Below are 23,521 nucleotides of genomic sequence, written 5' to 3'. Positions count from 1 at the left end.
CAAAACACTATCTTGAGGAGAGCTGCATTACACCAAAGTCTTGTTCAAAAAATCCTCATTGCCACACAGTGGTGACTTGTGTTCTTGTGGAGCAGACAAGAGTTAATTACTTCCAAATCTTGCACTGCAGCAGTCCAGGATGAGGCCTCTAAACAGGGAAGGCAAGGCAACTGCTTCCAGGTGTGGAGGTGGAAGGCGGACATCACTCACAAAGTGTCAGAGTTCAGAGATATGGGTGCCTCCCTCCTCCCCTCTGGTACAGTAGAAAAGCTATCCGGTTGTGAAAGCACAGAAAATATTATCCTGGCTTTTGCCTCAGGAAGCAAAATATCTGGGGCTTACTCTGCTGCCACTTGTACAAATGCAAAACTGAGATCTTCTTTAACACCCAGAACATCTTCTTTAACGCCCAGCTTGGATAGTAGAGCAATGATGAAGTGGATGTGCTAATGAAAATTACTAATCATACTTCTAAATGGTAAAAGGCAATTCTGCCATGTTTTGCATATCCAGATTTTGTTTGAAGCAAATCCACCATTTATTTCCTTTCTACATGTATGTGGCTTACTTAGACAATTGCTTTATGCCCTGCCACACTAATTTTTCAGAGTATGTGCAAGAAAATGTAGCAATTCACATGTATGCTGCAGCATTAGAGATATGAAGAATTAACAGCACTGGTAACTTTGTAAAATACAGTTGGGGTAAACTGTAGAATTAAGAATTTGGAGAAGGAACACTAAAGAGATTAAATCATATTCTGATTTAACAGCCTACTGTAACCCAAACTTGAAAAATTAATGGGAAAACTAATAAAAACTTCTTTTTTATTAGAATACAGTATTTAATAAGATTCAATTAGGGGCAGATACAAGATGATTACCCTTTCCACCTCCCAGTTCAGTAAATCAATATAATTTCTTGTAAAGTTTGGATAGGATTCAACATTGAACATCTGCTGATAAAACAATAAATCCAGATGAAGCGGGATCTTCCTTTCCCACTGTGACTCAAGTACACCCCAAAAAAACTCTTGTGCCAAGCCAATTTCCAGGCAGCTACAAAAGTTTCATCAGAAAGGGGGAAGGAATGACATCATGTTGATGTGGTAGCATCGGTGATGTGTTTGCTTTAGAAACTGTAGAAAGTCCTAGGGTGGTGATCCATAGTGGCTCAATGGCAAATGATTCAGGAAATGATCACAACCTTAAGAGCTGACAGTGCAATCTAGGAGGGAGAAATTTTATGTTCCACAGTTACCAGTGCTGCCCCATTCACAAGCCTCTGCATGCCCTCCTTTGCCGGCTGCCCAATCTGTGAAGGTGCCTGGGCTTCCCCTTCCCTGCTGGCTGACCACTGAGGAGACGAGGAAGCAGGAGGGGGTTCTCCCTGCGCAGCCGTTGAGTAGTTGGCTTCTGGAGGAGGTGGGGAAGGGAAGCCCCAACTCCTTCCCGGATTGGTCAGCTGGCAAAGGAGGATGACACGCATGGTGTGCAGAGGCCTTGTGAATGGGGCAGCTGGAAGGCGGGTGGGGTGGGGACAACTTACGTTGCGTCCATCTCTAATTACAGTACTTACATGCAATGCCATTTCCCAGAAGAAACACAAAAGCACGTGCAAGTGCTGCCCTGAACTTTCCCATGAAACAATTAAAAGAAACACTTTAACAACTGCATATTGTACAGAAAAATATCCAGTTAAAAATATAACTTATGTTGAATATGACAAAAAAAGTCACAAGCAAACAAAAGCTTTTTCTGATATTTTTTCCTGGTTACTGTCAAAATCTTACCAAACAGGAGTTTGGGGCAAATATAGTTATGCATGGAGTGATCCTTTTTATCAACATATGTACAGTGAAAACAAATGTGACACCAAGGAAGAGAACTGTTTCAAAATACACTTAAAAAAAAACCCAATCAAGCACACTGAAGATAAACAGCTGTCACTGGAGAGGACTTTATGCCAACCATGAACTGACTGATATTTTGGCTGATATTTTGTAACAAGGCAGAATTGAAACTCTCCGGCTGGCAAGAGTATGGAGTACTATGGGACATTGGACCCACAGGGAAAGCAGCAGCCATGTACCTAGGAGCAGGACATCCAAATAAGGCAGAATTTGTTACAGAAGAAGGTTCCTTCTTTTCACATGTTTCGGTTTTATCTGGTGACTTTCAAAATAAAATCCTAAACGACTCACATCATTTATAACAATGATGCAGATGGTTCCCAAAATGGAAGCTCACTTTTAAAAAATGATTCACCTGGCAGTTTATTTTCTTTGCTTCTCATCTGCTTCAGGGTTTCTGAAGATTACCAATACACTTGGTAAGGATTTCTAGCATAGTGCTGAGCAGGGATGTTGGTAAGTCTTGGAACTCAAGTCTCAAGTCCAAGTTTGAGTCCTTGGTACCAAGTCCAAAGTCACATGCTCCAACTCCCCCGAGGCTAGGGACTTAAGATTTTGTACCAATGTTTTGGGCCTCCTGCTGCCCAACCCCACTGCCATCAGCCTACCTGCTGCTGCCTCCATTCAGGAGCCAGGCCACTGCCTCACCCTCGCATGTGCTGATCAGCTGATAGGCCAGTGCAGGCAGGCCCTCTGAAGCAGGAGGAAGGTACAGGACCTTTCAGTGAGGCTCTGGACCACTGTACCCCAAGGGCAGGTTCTCCAACCCTCTTCTTCCCTGGTGATGCTCTACGGCAGGCTAGAAGATCACCAGGGCAATGTTCAGAAAGACATGGGTCAAAGGACTTGCTCTCTGACTACGGCAGGCTAGAGTGTCACCATGAAAGGCCCTCTGATGTGCTGCATTTGAAGATGGTGGCGGCAGCAGGTAGAGTGGTGGAAGCAGGGAGCCATAGGGACTTGGCAACCCAACTTGGACTACTGGACTTGAGTCACAAGTCAAATCACAAGTCATCCCAGGAACCCCCAAGTCAAGTCCAAGACAATCACAGGTGCAACTTAAATCCAACTTGACAGTGAATCACTAGTCCCTATTCCTGGTGTTGAGTATCTTTAAAATATAGTACTGCATATCTCTAAAAACATTCTGAAATGTTATATTTTTCTTTAGGTTCCCTTAACAGTTTTACTTAGGAGAAGAATATCCCAACATATATTTGATTCAATTTGTAGGAACCAAAAGGATTGTGCTTCAAGATGACAGAATATTGATGGTACAAAAATGTGGTGCTTTCTACTTCCTGGTTTGTTTTTTCCCTGTGCTTCATTTATCCATTTCGAACCTCAGAGTGACTGGCTGATGATAATTTTTTTCAACTGATCCACCATGTCCTCCTTCAGAGCATTTCGGACTGAGCAGAAAAAGCCAAAGTAGTGCTGAAAATTATGTATCATAAGCAGGACTTTAGCCAGCATCTCTTTAGTTATGAGAAGATGATGGACATAGGCACGACTATGGTTTTGACAGCAGTAGCAAAAGCATCCATCCACCAAAGGACCAAAATCATCCTGGTACCTATAATGAAAAAGAAATAGAAGAACATATCACTACTATAACCCTATTAATACTAATAAAGGAATATTCCAAAGCTACATTACTGTAACAATGCTATTACTTATTGTCCAAAATTCTGTTGTGTAGCCACACTTGCAAAATTCACACCAAGGCAGAAGTCATACCCAGTAAGCAGTTTTGTAGGTGTAGATGTGTAATTAGCTGCATAATCAATTGCATGATTAGGCACACAATGCAGATTGCCTGGGTGTAACTCCCTGTCAGTGTCTGTAGGCATAACTTTATGCGGTGCCAAGTACAATAGAATTTCAGCCATTATTACTGCCATCAATATATATCATTGTTCTTATTCTTCATTCAAAAATACCAGGCACAGTCAATCACTATTATAAAAACATTGACTAGTATTGCATAACAGATACAAGTTATTATTGTTGTTGGATTGATTTTATTGTTAAGTGTGCATAGGACTGCAGTCATACTCTGAAGATTTAAATGGGATTACTCCAAGGAAAGTAGACTAAAGACTGTCTAACAGAGCAATATCACAGGTAGCTACTCAGATCATCATCGTCGTCATCATCTTAAAACTGCAGTGCTTGAAGGGACCCTATGGATCATCAATTCCAGCCCCTGTCAAGGAGACATAGTGGGGAACTGAACTCTCAACCTCTTGCCCTGCAACCAGAGACCTAAAGCACTAAGCTAGTGGTTCCCAAACATTTAACTCACAGCTCCCTTTACTTACTGGCCATGGCTACCCAGTAGAGTAGGACTGCTGTATCTATGGCGTCATTAGCCATGGTTTTACTTATCCACTGCTTGAAAAAAAATAAAATGAAATTAAAAAAAACCCACATGAATACACCTTCCCGGTTGTATTACCATGAGTGGCCACTAGATGAAACCAGAGACTATGTTATATCGAACTGAATTATCCATTCGGTAGTATCCAACCCTTGGTGATTTCATGAGACAGTTCTCTCCATGATTTCTAATCTTGCACATGTACAGCTTCTTTCAACTGCTTTAAATTCTTTATATTCTGGCTGATATCTGTTTTGAGTACATCCAACCAATGTGTTTTCTGATGTCCTCATCGCCTTTTACCACTGAACATTCTGAACATAACATCTTTCTCCAATTATGCTGATCGCATGGCATGGCCGAAATATGTTATATACAGATAGCTTAAGGGAAACACCTTTGTGGCCTGATTTCTCTGAGAAAAGCAGCTTCTGAAAGAGAAGCTACCTTTTTTGCAGGGGTGGGGGGCAAGCAGGGAAGGCTCCCTTGTGAACAGGAGGGCAGAAAACTCAGTCATGGGGAAAGGTTCCCCTCCCTCCACCATGCACAGACATCAGGGAAAGTGCAAGTAAGTGCTATATAATACTTTGAGGGAGGGAGGGAGAAGGGAGGGGGAAAGATGAGAGGATTCCATGGTGGATTTCCTGGCACCCCTTAATGCTACGGCACACAGGGAAACACTGCACTAAGCTATCCAGATGTCCTGCTGTGCTCCATGGTACATATATAATACTGGTGGCTTAGGCAGCAAGTAAAATAATGGGGAGTAATTCATAGCACAACCTGACATTTCAGACCAAATTTGCAAACCAACATACAGTACCGTTTTTTTTCCAAACATATTTCAAATGAAGTAATTCCTTGGGGTCCATTGAATGTTTCATCTTCTTTTCTTCCCACATCTGTTTGTTCACTTTCTTTGATGGCTGCAATAAAGCAAAAGCACTTCATTAACAGAGTAAAAATAAACAAGACAGACAGTGCCCCTCATTTCAAACACTTCATGGTAAGTCCTATCATTGTGTTTCTCAGAAATACTTACACTGGCATTTAAAATCTTTAAAATTATAACCTGAGACATTACAACCAGATAGGGCTGGAACTCCAGGGGCACTGAGGAAGGCAAAAGAATCTGATGAGAGCTTGAAGCACAAATAGCTGCACTTCCGCTGTTTCAGCATCAGACTGTTCTACTCTGCCGTTCTATCTTTCCCTCCACACACTCCAAATCAGCACTATAAAATTGATTTCCACATAAACTACATTCAGCCCAGTATGGAGTTGTCCTAATCCACTGGCTTATTTCCCATGACACAATAATTAAATTACAGTACTGCAGTCAAGACTTTTGCTCACGACCTGAGTTCAGTCCCAATGGGCTCGAGGTTGACTCAGCCTTACATCTTTCCGAGATCAGTAAACTGAGAACCCAGCTTGGGGCGGGGGGGGGGGGGGAGCAAAGTGTAGCCTGCATAATCAAATTGTAAACTGCCCAGAGAGTGCTTTAAGCACTATGGGGCAGTATATAAGCAGCACACTTTGCTTTTTTGCTTTGCTTTGAGTGATTTTATGATTATAAATAAATCTGATTCACATGCCATCTTTCAACTATCAATCTGTCAGTTTTCTAAGACAATTTAAATCAGAATTTTTAATGCCAGCTGTCCCAAGGCTGCCACCTTGCAGATGTGCTGGACTACAACTTCCATAATTCTGCAGCCAACACAGTAAGGCAGAGGGCACTAGAGTGGGAACGGCTTGCTTCAGGCTGTGATGATAATGATGAAGACAGTTTTCTATTGCAGCTGCACTTTTTTAGCTAGCTGAAAAGATGTCACTAGGAGTGATGGAAAGACATAAAATGCATAATTTTAGAAGTCCCCCATACTTTGGAAATTCTGGAATTTAAAACGGATGTTTTTATTTAAAAAATAAACTTTGTCCTATTTTTAACAAAAAATACTAGAAAGCACAGAGAAGGACTCAACAGCTTCCCGTTTGAAAAAGGACAGAAGAAGCAAGTCTCTCCTCCCCTTTTCACCTTAAAATTTATATAATTTCCCAAGTTGTAAGCAAGGTGTCTGCAAATGTGATAAAAGATATGGTTATCTGATTTGAGCTGCTGAGGCACGGACAGGCTGTTTGCATTTTCACACTTGTCTTGTTTGTGAGTGACAGTAATTTACGTTTGCTGGAACTTTCTGATGAAGAAAATAGTTCTTAAACTTCCTTGTCCATCTGAGGAAATTCAGGTTTACAATGCAATGCAAAAGCAAAGTAAAGCATAACATGCATTTTGCATTCATACAGGCAGGCTTTTCAGGAAAGGCAACAACAAGGTGAAACCAAAAAGAAAAAAAAACCTTTCTTAAATAAATGGCTCAACATTTTCAGTCCTATGCAGACAGCCTTGAAGAAAAAGAATATTTTAAACTTTTCACTAGAAGATGCTAACAATGGTCAGGTCACAATAAAATGTACAGACTCATAAGTGCATGTTATACCCAATAAACAACAATGGTGTTAAAAATAACATCAAGCTCCACCTGAAAAATAGTATTTCTTGTGTAACAAGAAAAGTATTATTTATCCTGTGACAGATGAGATAATAGCAGAAATGATCAACAATCAGTTTCTATGCACATACGTGCCAAAATAAGTCCCAGTGAGTTCAACAAAACTTACTCCTGGGTAAGAATTTCTGCAACTACAACCCAAGAAGGTTGAAATACATTTAAAATTATCATCATCATAGAACTGCAGAGTTGGAACAGACCCTATGGATCATCGAGTCCAGCTCCTATCAAGGAACTACAATGGATCAAACTCCCAACCTCTGGCTCCGCAGCCAGATGCCTAAACTAACAATCTATGTACTTATATTCCATATTTCTTCCAGTAAATGAACATAGGGTAGCATACAACAATTTTAAAATGCATGTATAAAAAAAGCACAATTATAATTATTTTATCTCAACAGCCATAGAAGTATCAAGAATACCTGCTCTTTCAGGATTTGGATGATAATCATAGTTGAAGGTTAAAGCACAGCCGCGCTCTGTCACCAGGTAAGGGAAGAAACTCTCAAAAATATCTACCCCTCTCTCAATGCACTCCATCACCTCATCTGGCCTGCCAATACCATGGATAAGTCTACATACAGAGGGAGAAAAAGTTCTGGTCAAAGTGATCATGTTTACTGTAGTCTATTGATTCCATCCCCTTATTCACATGCTAGTCCTTCAACTTTATGTTAAAATCCCAAAGGTACAGTCACCAAAATCAATTATAATCTGCAATGAAACAATATATAAGTAATTATAGCTAAAGCTAAACAAGCATCAAACTTGCTGAATGTTGAACAGATCTCTAAAAGCTTGATAGAACCCGAAGACCCTCTAAATCCCAATTTCATTAGAGTGCTAACCCAACAATCAGCAGAGACACCACCAAAAATGCCACCCTTGGTACAGTGGTGCCTCGCTTTACGATCGCTTTGTAAGACGAAATCACATAATGATGAACTTTTGCGATCGCAAAACGATGTTTCCTAGGGGGGAATTTCGCTTTGTGATGATCAGTTCCCTGCTTCGGGAACCGATTCTCGCAAAACAACGATTTTCCTACAGCTGATCGGCGGTTTCAAAATGGCTGCCAGGTAAAAAAAAAATGGCCGCCCACTGTTTTCTGGGACGGATTCCTCGCTGCACAGGCAGCGAAAATGGCCGTGCTATGGAGGATCTTCGCTGGACTGTGAGTTTCAAGCCCATAGGAACACATTAATTGGGTTTTAATGCGTTTCTATGGGTTTTTTAATTTTGCTTTACGATGTTTTCATTCTACAGTGATTTTGCTGGAACGAATTAACATCGTAATGTGAGGCACCACTGTATATGGTAGTAGACCTACGGCTTGATCTCCCAGGATTACATTAATGTTTAAGAGAAAATGGTACAGGACATTCATGTTTTGAGGCACACAGAATCCAAACCGTATAGAGGCAGGTATATTGAATAATATTCTAGAATTTTTGACCCAACTTTTCTCTACAAGTTCTGCTGGTGTTTGAACTTGAACAATAAAGAGGAAAGTTTGAAACTCAACAAAACTTGGTTCCCTGCTCTCAAAAATACAGCGTGCAAAAGGTCAATGAACTCTACCCAGCCACAAGGACCGGGGATCACTACACACAAAAGACCAGCTAATGACACTCATCACTCACAGTGACAGATAATCTCTCCTCCTTATCACAACAATACACCCACAACAAGACACATTGATCACCCATCTCCTGAACAGGACAAAAGCTGATCTCACAAATGCTCAACTCCCAAACAAACTACACCAGAGCACAGAGTGCTGTCCTCTGAAGATGCTGGCCACAGAGACTGGCGAAACGTTAGGAAGAACCACCAAAGAGCCCGGCCAAAAAGCTCGAAAAACCCACAACAACCATTAGATCCCGGCCATGAAAGCCACTGGGAATACAATAAACATTGGAAGTTTACAAATCTGCTTCCTTTGGCAGCCTTAGATTGAGTATTATCACCACTGTGAATTTTATGTGCTGTCAATTCAGAACCAATTTATAGTAACCGTGATAAGGCTTCAAGATATGAGGGATATTTAAGGAACAGTTTGACCAGTATCAGCCTATGATGGGTTTCCACATTTCCACAACTGAATAGGGATTCAGAACCCTGGCCAGAACCAACTTACAGTGATCCTAATGGTGTTTTCTAGGTGACTGAAATATTTAATGAGTAATTTTATTTATGCCACTATCCTCAGGACACTGAAGGGATTTTAACCCAACTTTCCTGATTCTTTGTCCACCACCCTGTCTACCACACCTCACTGAATAACTAACATAAACATTAGAAGTTTATGTTATGTTTTGTCTGGCAGCCTAGGGCTAATTATTATTGCCACTACTAAATATTGTTTCTATAGCATTTTACAAAGTCTAGAATTCTCTTCATTCTTATATATTTGCATTCACATCCTAACTTATACTGTACCTGCTGGCTGAGATGATTTTTCTTGGTTCATGAAACACTGTTCTGGAAATGAAGTGAACAGACTCAACAGTCTAAACATTAAACCCTGAAGTATAATTCACTTTATTGTGTGCTGACTACAGTTATTGGAATGACAGCAGGAATGAATCCTTAGCAAAGATCTTCTGCAGTAGACAGGATAAAATTACTACAGAGAGAAAATCATACTCCTGATGTGGAGGGGGGCACAAGCAATATACTTATTCACTTTAGTATTGAGATCTTTATATTAGTAATGTGAATTGTATTCCTAGCATCTTGAGTCTTTCTTTTCCATGACCTTTAGACCTTGAGATATCATTTTACCAGAAGTACAATGGTGCCTTGACTTATGAACTTAATTGGTTCCGGAACTCCAGTCATAACTCGAAATGGTCGTAACTCGAAGCACCATTTCCCATAGGAATGCACTGAAATATAATTAATCCGTTCCAGCCAAAGAAAAAAATCACCAAAACAACAACAACTCTGCAGGACCCATCCAAAGGGGGGGGGGGGAGAGGGAGAAAAGCAAAAAAACTGTGCAAGACCCTTCGGAAATGCAAAAAAAGCAAAGCAAAAAGCAAACAAACCATGCAAGATCCATCAGAAATTGAAAAAAAGCAAACAAAACCCCAAGACCCATCACGGCATAGAAACATAATACCATCACCCAGCCCAAAACCACGCTGCAAAACCCACCCAGAACAGTTTCTAAAAAGCAGGAAGCAGCACCTTACCTTACCAGGCAGTCCAAAGCCTCCTCCAATCGCACTCACTCTAACAGTTGGGGCGAAAGACCTACAAAGAAGCAGCCTCTTCGCCTACCAACGTTGGCAATTTGAATTCCCCGCCTTTTTTCCTTGGCTTTTTCTGTTTGTAAATGGAAGCACCAGCCGCAAGTTGAAGCAAAATTTTGCGGCTGGAGCTGGTCGTAACTCGAAATGGTCATATATCGGGACGTTCGTAAGTCAAGGCACCACTGTAATTGTTTTCAAAAGCACTTTCCCAATAGTCAGCCATTCAATATGCCCTTGGCACTCGAAAATTCAGCTGGATTCATTCATGCTTATTATGGTATTATTAGTGATAGTGATGATAGACTCCATATTCAGCTGCCAGTTTAAGAAACAACAGTTTTGCTCTCCCACATGAATACTGCTGTGCTGACAACTGTATAAATCAGTGGTTCTTAACCTTTGTTACTCGGATGTTTTTGAACTGCAACTCCCAGAAACCCCAGCCAGCACAGTTGGTGGTGAAGGCTTCTGGGAGCTGCACTCCAAAACGCCTGAGTAACCCAAGGTTAAGAACCAGTGGTATAAATGACTTTAGATCAATATATTTAATAAATGACCGGAAAATAAACAGTGCCATAACAAATTTGTCATTTTTAGCAACAGCTTTTATTTCTGTAGTTAAACTCAGCCCCTTAAAACACTTTTAATATAAATTGGATATACAGTGGTGCCTCGCTTAACGAGTGCACCGTTTAACGAAAAATCCGTATAGCGATCCCTTTTTGGGGATCGCTATACGGATCAGCCCCAATCGCCGCACTCGCTTTGCGATGATTGGGGCTCCGGCGGCCATTTTGGAGCCGCCGAACAGCTGATCGGCGGCTCCAAAATGGCCGCCGGACGCGAAAACATCGCTGGAGGGGTACGTTTGCACACTTATTGGAACGCATTAAACTAAGTTTAATGCGTTCCAATAGGTTTTCCTTACCCGCACAGCGATGTTTTCGTATAGCAAAGGTTAATCCGGAACGGATTAACCTCGCTATACGGGGCACCACTGTATTTTAAGCTTCCTAGTTAGGAAAACAGTATTCAGGCAGCAAAGCAAGTATATAAGCAATTAGCATTTTAGTTTCTTAATGGCAAATCCTCTAGCAGTAATCAGGGTTATTCCCTAAAAACAAGTTGATGCCTTTCAAAATATGACAATCAAATTCCCCCCCCTTATCCTTCCTCCAGTGACCGGCCTCGTCTGTTTCAACCAATTGCAGTGGCCAGAAGATGAGTGCCAGACAGGTGTGTAGGAATTGTGAAGTGCCGAAGCAACTAAAGGAATATTGGAGAAGAAGAGAGGGGTTTCTATCTTTGCTCAAGCTCCGAATATCATACTATGGGTTTGTGAAGAATAATCCCCACCAAACTAATTGTTTTTCATTTTATTATCTTATGGATTATGGAAATGCTGTGCACATAATCCACCTTGTTTCAGCACAGCACCTGATAAATTCAGATGAAGCAAACTGGTTAAATGCAGACCAAATAATACCATTAGGCAGATTCATAGCTGCCTGAAAAAATGTACTAAAAACATGCTCCATCATGATTCCTGATTAAACTGAAGGGAGGTTTTCAATAGGACAGGTGTTCAGTGGTTTCCACCCCACCTCCTTCAGTGGACACCTGTTCAGAGACAGTGGGGCTGGAGGGCACTGATCCAGCGATTTGTGTCCATCTCTAGGCCAAAATGAGTACTGTAGTTCCAGATTCAATTTTTAGAGGTTTGGAGTATTGTATTCCAAGTGTGTATAAAGCAAAAAACTGCTGCTTTTAGAGGCCTCCCTCAATGGGAAAAAACATTTTTGCTTTAAAAAAACACCCTGTAATGGAGCAAAAGGTCATAGTAAGATTTCATTAAATCTGTATTAATATTTAAAGTTTACTCTCCCCAGTCTGACATGTCTAGTGTACTGTTTTCACTTCAAGATGTCATGTGTTAAAAAGAATAGAGACAAGTATGAACAAACCAGAGCAAAGCAAATTATCAATGGTATGGAAAACAAGTCCTAAGTGTTCAAGACTGAAAGAACTGCCAATATTTCACATGGAGAATACTGAACTGAGGAGAGACAGGTTATGATGTTATAATTTAAACTGTTTCTCGGTTACATTATTATGGTATTGCTTTTCATTATAATTTTATATTTTTTATTTTGTGTAAATAGTTTTGATCATTGTTCTTTCCTTGTGTTGTTCTCTCCTTGTGTATCTGTTTGGCAGTTATGCTTTTTGTAAATTACCTTGGTATGCATGAAGATAAATGGCGATGTAAAAATACTTTAGTAAAATAACAGATTGAAAACAATGCTTCTGCACTTACGAAGTCTGCATGCTTATCATAATATTACACTAAAAAGACACAAGTTCCACTTATCTGCATTTAACAGAGGTACCCAAAAGTCTTCCAGAAGACAGTGAAAAGGCATCTTAAGGATGAATATTTAGAAAGGCATGTTAATTTGCAATTTCTTGGAATTCTGTTTTGAAATGTGCTAATTCAAGTATGTACCACCAATAGCTGATCAGGTAGCCTTGATGATAACATCAGATAAGTGTCGTCAGCATATTTTGTTTCAAAGAATCACTGGGAAATGTATTTTTAATCAGTCATAAAGTATTGGAACTGGTTCTACAAAAACATACAAAACTGCCTTATAGTGAATCAGACTATTGGCTATTGTAAGTCAAATATATAAACTATTAATTCAGGCCGAACAAGATACACAAGGATTAAAAGCACAGTGGCAACATGATTTGGATAAAGAAGCAGTAGGAGAAGAACGGAATAAAATGTGGGATCAAAGAATTATGTTCTACAGAAACATATAAAATTGTCTTATAGTGAATCAGACTATTGGCCGATCTAGTCCAGTACCGTATACTCTTACTGGCAACAATGGATCTTTATGCTTTCAGACAGGACTCTGGTCTACCATCCAAACACAAACCAGGTCCAACCCTACTTAGCTTCCAAAATAAAATGAGATTGGTGAGTTCACGGCAGTATAGTGCTAGCAATACTAACATTTATGTGCAATTTAATGAGATACTTTGCCATTCTGCCAAAAAACAAAACAAAAAAACCTTTACTATGTTGCCTCTTTCCAAATTAATTTGGTGGTACAGTAGCTCTTATTTGTAAAGCAGATAGTAACATAATAAGACTGGGTTGACCTGCCAGAAAATGCTCAAATGAAAGAAGGTAGAAAAATGAATGAACCAGCCAATCCTTTGTTCTGATTGTGCAATGATTCTGTGTGGTTGAATGAAAATCCTGTCACATTTAGCCGCCTAGAGTGGTCCGGTGGACCAGATAGGCGGGGTATAAATTAAACAAACAAACAAACAAACAAACAAACAAACAAACAAACATTTCTACCTATGCCTTATGTTATCAAAATCTGATAGTCAACAGCACATAATGCTACATCCAATGACTTGTACAACACCAGCTGAGATGTTTCATTCAGAAAGTTGCCCAAGGATAATTTTTACCATTGCATCATGTTTTTTGATCCAATTTACACTTAATTCTCACCTTGGTTTATCTTCTGGCAGTTCTGCTGTAACCAAGGCCAAGAGTTCCAGCTTGGTTTCCTTGGTCATGGCACTTCCCTGAAAGCCATCCAACAAAAAGCCACCCACAGGTCTCTTAGCAGTCTCTCTAGCGGATCTCAGCCTCTCCTCCAGCACATTCCCACCTTCAATAACACCAATCATCAAGCTTTGTTGCAATTCCTTGTCGGGGGGGGAAAAGGAACAAATACAGTATAAGAAAAAGGCTTCCTTTTGTTTAACTGTCTGACAGATCACTGGAGGAATGGAAGGTTAGAATAAACTTTTCTTCCAAATCTTCTTACAGCATTGCTATATTAATTATAACTGCTGCTGCTACTGTTGTTTACTACATTTATACCTTGCCTTTCCATTACAAAGTAGTGACCAATCTCCACAGTGCAATAGGTAAAAACTTGTTTCATAAATTATGCTGCATAATGCTGATGATGTCATCATCTTCTGTTATTTTTCAGAAGTAAACTTTTTCTGATTTCCTCTTTCAGGTCCCAAGGCCCCCACTGAATACCCTTCTTCATCAGAAAACCAATGGGGACTGCAGGATTGGGTGGAAGGTATTTAATTATTGAAAACTGCCACCACCAGGATGACATTCTCAGGATGACTGACATTTTCAGTCATTGAAAACTTCCTCCTCCGCTTCCCATAGCCCACAACAGATTCCCAAAGATAAAAGGAATTGCAGGGGAGTCTCAACCTTTGGGGAAGGAATTGGAATTTCTACCATTCCGCGTTGCTTTTAATATTTGTTGTAAGTTTCCTCACAATTTGGAAAAATGTAATACATACATTTTAAATAAAAAGGGGCTCATGTGATTTCCAACACAGAAATTGATCTCCATGTGGAGAAGTGTGGAGTAGCTATTATTTTCCCTTTTGCAAAGCTGAATATAAAGATACTTTAAATAGTCTTTCTAATGAAATATAAAATGATGTTTACAGAACAAAGAGGAAATGGCCTGATATTACTGCACAGTATCATGCCCACATTGCCAGCAGGAAGAAGGATGCCCAGCTTTACATAGCAAAAGGCAGCCTGAATTTTGACACTACCAGTAGTGGCAGCAGTCAAGAGGGTCTACAGGATATCCTCTTCTGCTCACTATCATTCACAAAGAGACACTACGCTGACTCTTTTTTTTTAATCAGTTAACCAATTTTTCACTCAAACACAAAGCAGTTTGTCAGGGGCTGTTTTTCAACAAGTGTAAATCGTAGTGAACAGAAGAGGGTATTTGAGACTACGTAAATTATCCATCTGAGCTGCTAGAAGAAGAAACAGACAGCACACCTTCAAATCCTGTCAAAATTACTTCCTGGTGTTGAGTCTAAGCATATTCACTCAAGAACATACTATAGTCTACATCTGTGCCAAATCTGGTGCTGATCTAAGCGTCCGTTTCAATTTTATAATTTTTGTTTGGGGTCCTCCCTCAAGTGTTTAAATTGCCTTATGGAATGCTGAATTGTGCTGTCACACTGAATGCTCATGCACAAGCATTCAGTAATATTTGAATGCTTGTGTAGCAAGAATGCAGGGCTCGAAACTGCCAAAGTTATTTTTATTTTATTAATTTATTTATTGGATTTCTATCCTGCCCATCTAGATCGAAGGTCCACTCTGGGCGGTTTACAAATTTAAAAACAATAAAACCAATAAGCATGTATTATAAATCCAAGGTTGCAAAAGTATAAGAAGTTAAGATATAGCAGGAGGGAAAGCTTCCCCAAATAGCCAGGTTTTAGGTTTATTCCTGAAAACACCCAGAGAGGGAGCCAGACGGATCTCCATGGACAAGTTGTTCCAGAGACAAAGGGCCACTGCCAAGAAGGCCCTGTTTCTTGTTCTTTCCTTCTAGATCTCCCTCGGCATTAGGCCCCTCAGCTGCCCAACCTGGCTGAAACGGGTGACTCTGGTAGAACTGGATGGGAGAAGGCGCGCTGCCAGATACTGAGGTCCTAAACTGTTTAGGGCTTTATATATAATCACAAGAACTTTGAAATGAACGCAGAAACGAATGGGCAGCCAATGCAAGGTGGCCAGAGTAGGGGAAATATGACGGTACCTATTCACCCCAGTTAGAACTCTGGCCACCGCATTCTGTACCATCTGAAGTTTCCACATCAGTCTCAAAGGCAGCCCCACATAGAGTGCATTACAGTAGTCTAATCTTGAGACTATGAGCGCATGGACCAAAGTGGTGAGTACCCCCACAGCAACCAACTATCATGCCAGTTGGTTTGCATGTGCCAGGCTTTCTGTCAGCCTTGTTCTGGGAGACCTGCAAGACACAAAATCTAAAAAGGGGGCTAAATCTACTGTGATAATATCTCAAATTGATTTAGCTCTTAACCGGTGATTTATCTTGCAGTTGTAGACATTCATCCAAAAAAGACAGGGATCGATCAACAGACTTCCTGACTCTCTTCTTGGAGACTTCACCAGCAAGTATGTCTCCATCTGAAAGGCACTGGAACCAGTCCGGCTGGATAACCTGCTGGATAGCCATAAACTTCGATGCTCTCAATTCCATCCGCCCTCCACATCCCCATATAGATACTGCCTATAAAAGATAAGGAAACGCAGACAGTTCAAAAGAAAAAAAAAAACGGAGTCAGTACTTTATCAACACATATTCTCCACCTACTTCTCTGACATCTGGATAAACATCAGTACTGCATCTCTCTGATCCACATACATTCTAGAAAACATGCGCACTTCTTTTCCACCTTAGATGGTTTGCTCATATCCACCCCGCTGCTTCTTTGCTCTCGACCAAAATGCTTCTCCCTCTTTCAAAGCAAAAAGGAAAGATATAAACTCTGATTTTCTTACGCTCCTACTACTCTTTGCTCTGTTTCACTTAATGACTTCACTGTGTGATAATTGCCTCTCCGACTGCAACAGCAAAAGTGAAAACATTGTAGCACCTTTTAGATTAAACCATTTATTTTAAGAGTGACCTTTTGTGGACACAATTCCCTTCTTCAGACAGAGAGCACATGTGGTTAGGCTTCACCTTGAGTGTTGTGTCCAGTTCTGGACACCACACTTCAAGGATGCTAACAAATTGGACGAAGTTCAGAGGAGGGTGACAAGGATGATTAGGGGGCTGGAAATCAAGCCTTATGAGGAAAGGCTGAAAGAATTGGGCATGTTTAGCCTTGAGAAAAGAAGACAGAGGGGTGATGTGATAGCACTTTTCAAATATTTTGAAATACAAAGGAGGCGCAAGATCTGTTCTTTATCTTATCATTGTGCAGGATATGCAACAATGGGCTCAAGTTAAAGGAAGCCAGATTTCAGATGACTATCAGGAAAAACTTCCTAACTGTTAGAGCAGTACGACAGCAGAGCCAGTTACCTCGGGAGTTGGTAAATGCTCCAACAATGGAGGCATTCAAGAAAAACTTAGATAATCACCTGGCAGATATGCTTTGATTGTATTCCTGCAGTGAGCAGGGGTTGGACTTGAAGGCCTTGTAGGTCTCTTCCAACTTCACTTTTCTATGATTCTAAGAAATTGATTGTGTTCACTAAAGCTCACACCAAGATAAATGTCTAAGTCTTAAAATGTCACATGACTTTTGTTTCTGTTGTTGCTGAAGCAGACTAACACTATTACCTTTTCTGAAAATTTCCTCATTTCCATGATCTTCTGCTTTTACAAGGTCTCTGTTTCCACTAATGACTTTTCCCTTTCTCCACTTTACCCCATTTGTTTGGAACTGCACTCCAGAACATGTGAATGATGGATGCCACCTCTTCCTTCCTTCATATATCTCCTCAAAACACAACCTTCCTGTGAAGCTGTTGGCAGATTCCCTTGCTGTACTGTAAGTGAACTTGAAACTATGTTGAGGGATCTGTGAGTGAAAAAGTCACACACTCCTGTGGCGTTATATAAATGGAATTATATAAATAAATTTGTACTATTAAGAATTGAAACACAACTATTTCTCACATTTGGACCTGAAAGCCTGAGATGACATGACTCAAAGCATATTACATCTCAAAGTCATCTTCAGATAATTAAATGCAGTAAACATAGTCAGGAAGCTGTACTGAAAAAGACTTTATTGTTTTAGCTGTAGGCCCTAGTTCTTAATTTTAAAAATTAAAAGGGATAATTAATTCTGGCTTTGATTCTTCTGCTGAAGGGGTCCACAAATTTATCTCCTCGTGGGCAATCACTTCAAACATAACCTATCATATTTAATTTCCCATACGTCCCATTCTAAGCAAGAATATGTTTTCTTTTTGTATGTATGTTATTTTTAAAAGATCAAAATTCATAGTCTCAGCACAGAAAGACAAGGTCTGCATATAATATGTACTGTAGCACCTCTGTATTGTTTAATACTTATGATTTAAATCAGGGAAGGTAAATGTAAAGCATACAGCAATTTGACTTGCCAAGAGCCCAGAGACATGCCTCTGACACCTCTTCTGGAATTTCCCCTCCTCTGCTTATTGTTACAGAAAAGTGAGTGGAGGTCATTGCAGAGTATCTTTTGTCACCCTGTTTCGACAATTCCAAGGAAAGACAGAAAGCAAAGATACGTTCCACCTATTTAAGAGAGTCTGAAACCAATAAAAGCTGCCCTCTTTCCTTAGAATGGAATATAACATGAACCAAATGTTACTACATATGCCTCTTGGAGTTTTTGTGGTTCATTTATCTGTTTTTCTTCAATACATGATTATTAAAATGCTTTTAACCTGCTGCAAACCACCCAGAATAGTGCATTGCTCCAATGGTGCAGTATATAAGTTTAAGAAATAAAAATAAATAAATAAGGGACCTAAGTAGCCAACCAGAAATGTACAGAGGTTGGGTCCACTATTCTAATGCCACTGAATCTATTATTAAAGAATCAGTTGATTTAATGTTAAAAAGATGAAGTTGAGATCAGAAATGGACTGGAGATGAAACAAACAAGTAGAGGTTCAGGGGTTCTTTGCAGGGGTTCAGAGTTTGAGTGGCATTAATAATCTCTATCAGAATACATGGTTTTGTTGTACACTTTTTGAGGCAGTAGATGCGAAAATGTGGTGGCACTTTCTGCAAAGGTCTGTGAGAGCTAGAACATATTAGCTATCAGTCCATATATATGTTTCCCATTCATGGCTTCCAGTCATAGTTTCCTGCATATAATTATCCACCAGCTATCATACTGTCCTAAGCAAAAGAAGAAAAAACAGAGAGAATAAACTCTTACTCTTTCATAATACTGTTGCTACTGCCACAGACATTGTTCTCTAAAATCACTTTATTACTTTGTCCACATTTCAAAGACTGAAATAGCAGAAAATTCTTCTGACTACTATACCTTGTTATTGTTGTAGCCAGTTGGGGAACAGCTAACTGGATCATGAAGGGAACAGTACACTACTGACTCTGGCATACCTGAGTGCATAGTAAACATTTACGTTTCAATATACAGATTGAGTAAAAATGTGTTGCCAACATTCTCACACATAGGTTATACCAATGATCTGGATACTTATCCTTTCTGAACAGGAAGTTAAAGATACAGAGTCTATATAAATCCTAGTAGAAATATGCCAATAAATATGGAAAATAAAACAATTTCCAGCATAGTGTAAATTTTCAATAAACATTCCAATTCCAAATAAAGGAGTTGCTGAAGAGTGCAGTAATTATAGGACTACCACATTATCCCTCACACATGCAAAGTGATGCAACAAAGATTTTTACCATATAAGAACTGAGAAATGCTTGATTTTAAGCTGTGGTGGTCCTATAATTCAGAAAAGGGAGATGCATTAAATGTCATATTACAGATATACCTGGACTATTGGAACATACTAAAGAATTTCAGAAGAATATCACTTTGGGCTTCACAGATTACAACAAAGTATTAGAATGCATTGATTATGAAAAGATACAGAGTTGTGTGGTGGTTTTTGTTTGTTTGTTTTTTAAGATATTGGGGAGGTGCCTGAACATTTTATTGTCCTTATGTGTAAACTCTACTTTGACAAAGAAGCTACCATTAGAAGAGAATGGTTTCCCATAGGGGGAAATGTCCAAGACGGGTGTATTTTATCTTTCTTTCAGTTCACTTTGTATGCAGAGCTATCATACAGAAAGCTGGACTAGATTCAGATGAAAAATGAGTGAAAATCAGTAGAAGAAATATCAAAAATAAGCATATGACACCATATTTACTGGCAGAAACTGGCAATAACTTGAAAAGACTCCTGATGAAGGTGAAAGAGGGATGTGCAAATGCAGAATTACAGCTGAATACTAAGAACAGCAGCTATGGAGCAACTAGAAAAGATCCTCAAGTGGTGTGGAATGTGTCTATGGAGATGAAGGTGAAAATCATCCATACTATGGTATTCCTGATTACCATGCATGGATCAGAAACCTGCAAAGGGTAGAATGCAAATAGAAAAACATGAATAATTTCATTCAAAATTAGAGAGAACTTTGTGGATCTCATGAACTGCCAGAAAGACAAGTAATGGATTTTAGAGCAAATCAAGTTAGAATACTCACTAAAATCAAAAACAACTAAAGCAAGGCTATTGTACTTTGGACACATCATGATAATGTAAAACTCATTGAAGAAGACAACAATGTTGGGAAAAGTGAAGGTCAACAGGAAAAAAGGACCATTGACTCCATAAAAGAAGCCACAGCTTGGAGTGTGCAAAAGCCAAGCAGAGCTGTTGAAGACAGGGCTTCTTGGAGGTCACAAATTCACAGGGTTGTCATAAGTTATATGCAGCTTGACAGCACATAACAAATAATACATTCTAACCTACTCCAAAGATACAGTCTTTAATACCATGTACAATACTTCCAAATTACATTTCTCAATGTCTCAACACAATTTTACCTATGAACTTTCTGATGCCTTCTTTATATTCTGCCAAGACCTCATGAAGATCTGCTCTGCATCCAAACAAAAAAAGATGTCAGTGTGACAATGACAATTAATGCATTTTTAGAGGAAAGTGGATTCAGTACATTAAATATACAGTTCCAATGCCCAGTAAAGAAACAAATGCAATTTTGCTGGGAAATGGATTAAATTTTATGGCACCTTGTTTTGACAGTAAAAATTGCACTCACAATGCTGAAAGTGAAAGTTGTGCAACTACAGGAACATCTTGGACCATCTGTAGAGTGTCATGGGTAAGATGTGGTGCTGATCCCATTTTTGTATAAAGCAGGCAACCTGGAATCTCCATTGATTGCGTCTCCTTTTTCCCAAAATTTGTCAGTATACCAAGACGGCAGCCACCAACTATTTTTGACATGCTCAGTTTCATCTTCATTAAAATATCTGAAAAGCAATAAGAAAGGGCCAATGTACATACTCACCTTTATTGCATCGTAACTGCATTTACCCAATGTTCACAATTTCCACTGGAAGAATATGGGCACAGCACAGTGAGACAGAACAAACTGTACGGCTACATGTTGCAGTTCAATTCCTATCCCCTGCCATGCCCTGAAGAAGAACCCGCCTGTACGATCTTCAGAAAGCTACAGAATCCCACAGACGATCAATCACTTCATAAATAAAAAGGACCTGCACAAATGCATGGATTATCCTACCTGATGACATATGAAGCTATGGATATATGGGCTAAGGAGTTAGCATGTATTTTTTTGAACAGGGAATACTGCTAAGGTAGATACAGAAGATTTCGTTTAAAGCAGCGGTGTTGTTCCTAGACTGCAGTTCTGTTCAGTCCCACACAGTGCAACCAAGAGTAAGGGATGATGGAACTTAGAGGGTACAGTGTGAGAACATCTGGAGGACTATACACTTTCCACTTTTGCTTTAATCTTAGAACTAGAGAGCTGGGAGGAACCCTATGGATCATCAAGTCCAGCCCCTGTCTAGAAGGCACAGTGGGGAACTGAACTCCCAACCTATGGCTCTGCAGCCAGATACTTAAACCGCTGAGCTATCCAGCAGTTGCCACTTTGAGACAGGGTGGGCAACGTGTAGTCCATGGGCAACATGACACCTCAGCTCACCCACCAATTGTGATTTTTATTGGCCCCAAACCCTTCCTCTCTTGGGGTGTGTGAGGGCAATTTCACCATATTGTGAGGGGAGCCTGAGGGCCACCTGCACTCTCCCATGTTTTAAACAATTGAGCACTAGAGGTCACAACTTTTTTTGGGGTTAAAAAAAAGAATTTTGCTAAGAAATGCTATTTTGGGACTGGGAGTCATGGGAGTGCTCCTCTATGGCCCATGGATAAACGCATGCAGGCCTAACATGGCTTAAGATTGCAAACCTCTCATTTAAAAGATTCCCAAGAAATTTAGGGCCAATTAGCATGTTATATTTCCAGAATGCTTGCATTCTGAAGCATCAAAGTAGAGGAGACAGATCTCAACTGTGATGAAAGAGTCTCTTCATTTGGTTGTTGTGGGTTTTTCTGGTTCTTTGGCCGTGTTCTGAAGGCTGTTCTTCCTGACGTTTCGCCAGTCTCTGTGGCCAGCATCTTCAGAGGACTGGAGTAGGAACTTTGTCCATGCTCTGTTGCTGTTTGTTGGATAGTATTTATAGCTGTGGGAACTCACTATCTGGCAAGAGAGTGCCGCTTGCCAGCATAACCATGAAATCAACCAGAATGGAAAACTGGTTACAAATATGCATTATCACTGCTGAGGAACACAGTTTTCTCAGGTAGCTGTTAAATAGATGCCAATTACACTTCACTTCAGAGACTATAAATTTTGAAACTTTCCACTTTAAAACACTCCCTCTCCCTCTCTGTCTCTCTCTCTCTCTCACACACACATACATCATCACCACCACAACCTTCCTTGCATAGAGTAAAGCAGAGATAAAGGCTTGGCACAGTTTTCCCCAAGGTACTAATTGATAAATCAAATGGGGTGGCAGAGAGAAGGATGTAAGAAATATGTCTGATACCCTGCAATGCTTCAAAAGTAGTCGTCTTCTTAGTTTGCTGTTGGAAAAACGATTAACAGTCTTGTGGCACTTTAAAGGCTAGCACATTTATATCTGCACGAACTCTCATTTCACATGCATGGTAGTCTATCCAAACTTTTAGGAATCTATACAGATTTGGTTGGCGCTGTAAAAAGTAAGGTCCGAGGGAAATTGCTTGACGGCAACAGTTAGGTTACCAGCATTGCCCATCACCAAACTATTACTAATACGTTAAGTTGAGCCAAGAAATCTACCTTTCGAATGCACCGGACACACGTGTTCTGTGCCAAAAGGCGGAACCGACTTATAGCGACCCTTTCACGATTAAGTGAGATATTTAAGGAATGGCTGTACCAGTTCCCCTCCTCCAATAAGTTTTCCATGGGATTCGACTCCTGATCGACAGGGTCCTGATCTATCACTCTATTCAGTACATCACACTGGGAAAGCAAAGCTGTTAGGATTTCGATGAGTCCTAGCTGGAAAATCCCAAAGGCCGGACATGCCATGCCGCTTTACCCCAAGTAAACACGAGAAGAATGAACCCCACCAACACAGGTACTTTGCACACGCGCGCGCGCGCCCTCGAGACCATACCTGTCCGAACACACACAAACCCGCCGCCTCCGTCCCGAACATTAGCTTCTTCCACCTTCGAGGCGGTACGCCAATCAGAATACGGATCGTCATCACGAGTGGACGGCAAACCGGTATTCGTGAGTGACTTGAAGAGCCGAGAGACAGGTTGCCATGGCAAAGCTGAGGGACGCCGAGCTCACCACGCGGTGCAACCTGGGTCGTGGAGTTTGCAGTGCTCTTCTGTTACTAGGTTGCGCGGCGAAAGGACTTCATT

The 23,521-nt window shown here is 40.3% G+C and overlaps 1 protein-coding gene across 4 annotated transcripts; it reads right to left on the bottom strand.

Annotated features, from left to right (window-relative positions):
• Positions 1 to 810: 810 nt before the first annotated feature.
• Positions 811 to 23,422, bottom strand: QTRT2 (queuine tRNA-ribosyltransferase accessory subunit 2). 4 transcript variants are annotated; one of them, XM_072993824.2, is made up of 10 exons: positions 23,266 to 23,422; positions 20,820 to 21,033; positions 20,584 to 20,634; positions 19,042 to 19,118; positions 16,062 to 16,271; positions 13,670 to 13,869; positions 9,317 to 9,358; positions 7,297 to 7,448; positions 5,119 to 5,221; positions 811 to 3,488 (listed from the first exon to the last, which is right to left on the bottom strand). In XM_072993824.2, exons 4-10 carry the CDS (start codon positions 19,114 to 19,116, stop codon positions 3,257 to 3,259), a joined length of 1,014 nt encoding a protein of 337 aa, XP_072849925.2. In that variant the 5' UTR covers positions 19,117 to 19,118; positions 20,584 to 20,634; positions 20,820 to 21,033; positions 23,266 to 23,422; the 3' UTR covers positions 811 to 3,256. The 4 variants fall into 4 exon arrangements, with proteins under 4 accessions (XP_072849925.2, XP_072849926.2, XP_020660054.3 ...); XM_072993825.2 differs by having other exon boundaries at positions 20,584 to 20,639; positions 23,266 to 23,376; XM_020804395.3 differs by lacking the exon at positions 9,317 to 9,358 and having other exon boundaries at positions 20,584 to 20,639; positions 23,266 to 23,405.
• Positions 23,423 to 23,521: the final 99 nt, after the last annotated feature.

Source organism: Pogona vitticeps, chromosome 3 (assembly GCF_051106095.1).
Source record: "Pogona vitticeps strain Pit_001003342236 chromosome 3, PviZW2.1, whole genome shotgun sequence".
In the NCBI taxonomy this organism is placed as follows: domain Eukaryota; kingdom Metazoa; phylum Chordata; class Lepidosauria; order Squamata; family Agamidae; genus Pogona; species Pogona vitticeps.
This window is presented reverse-complemented; position numbering and strand designations above follow the sequence as displayed.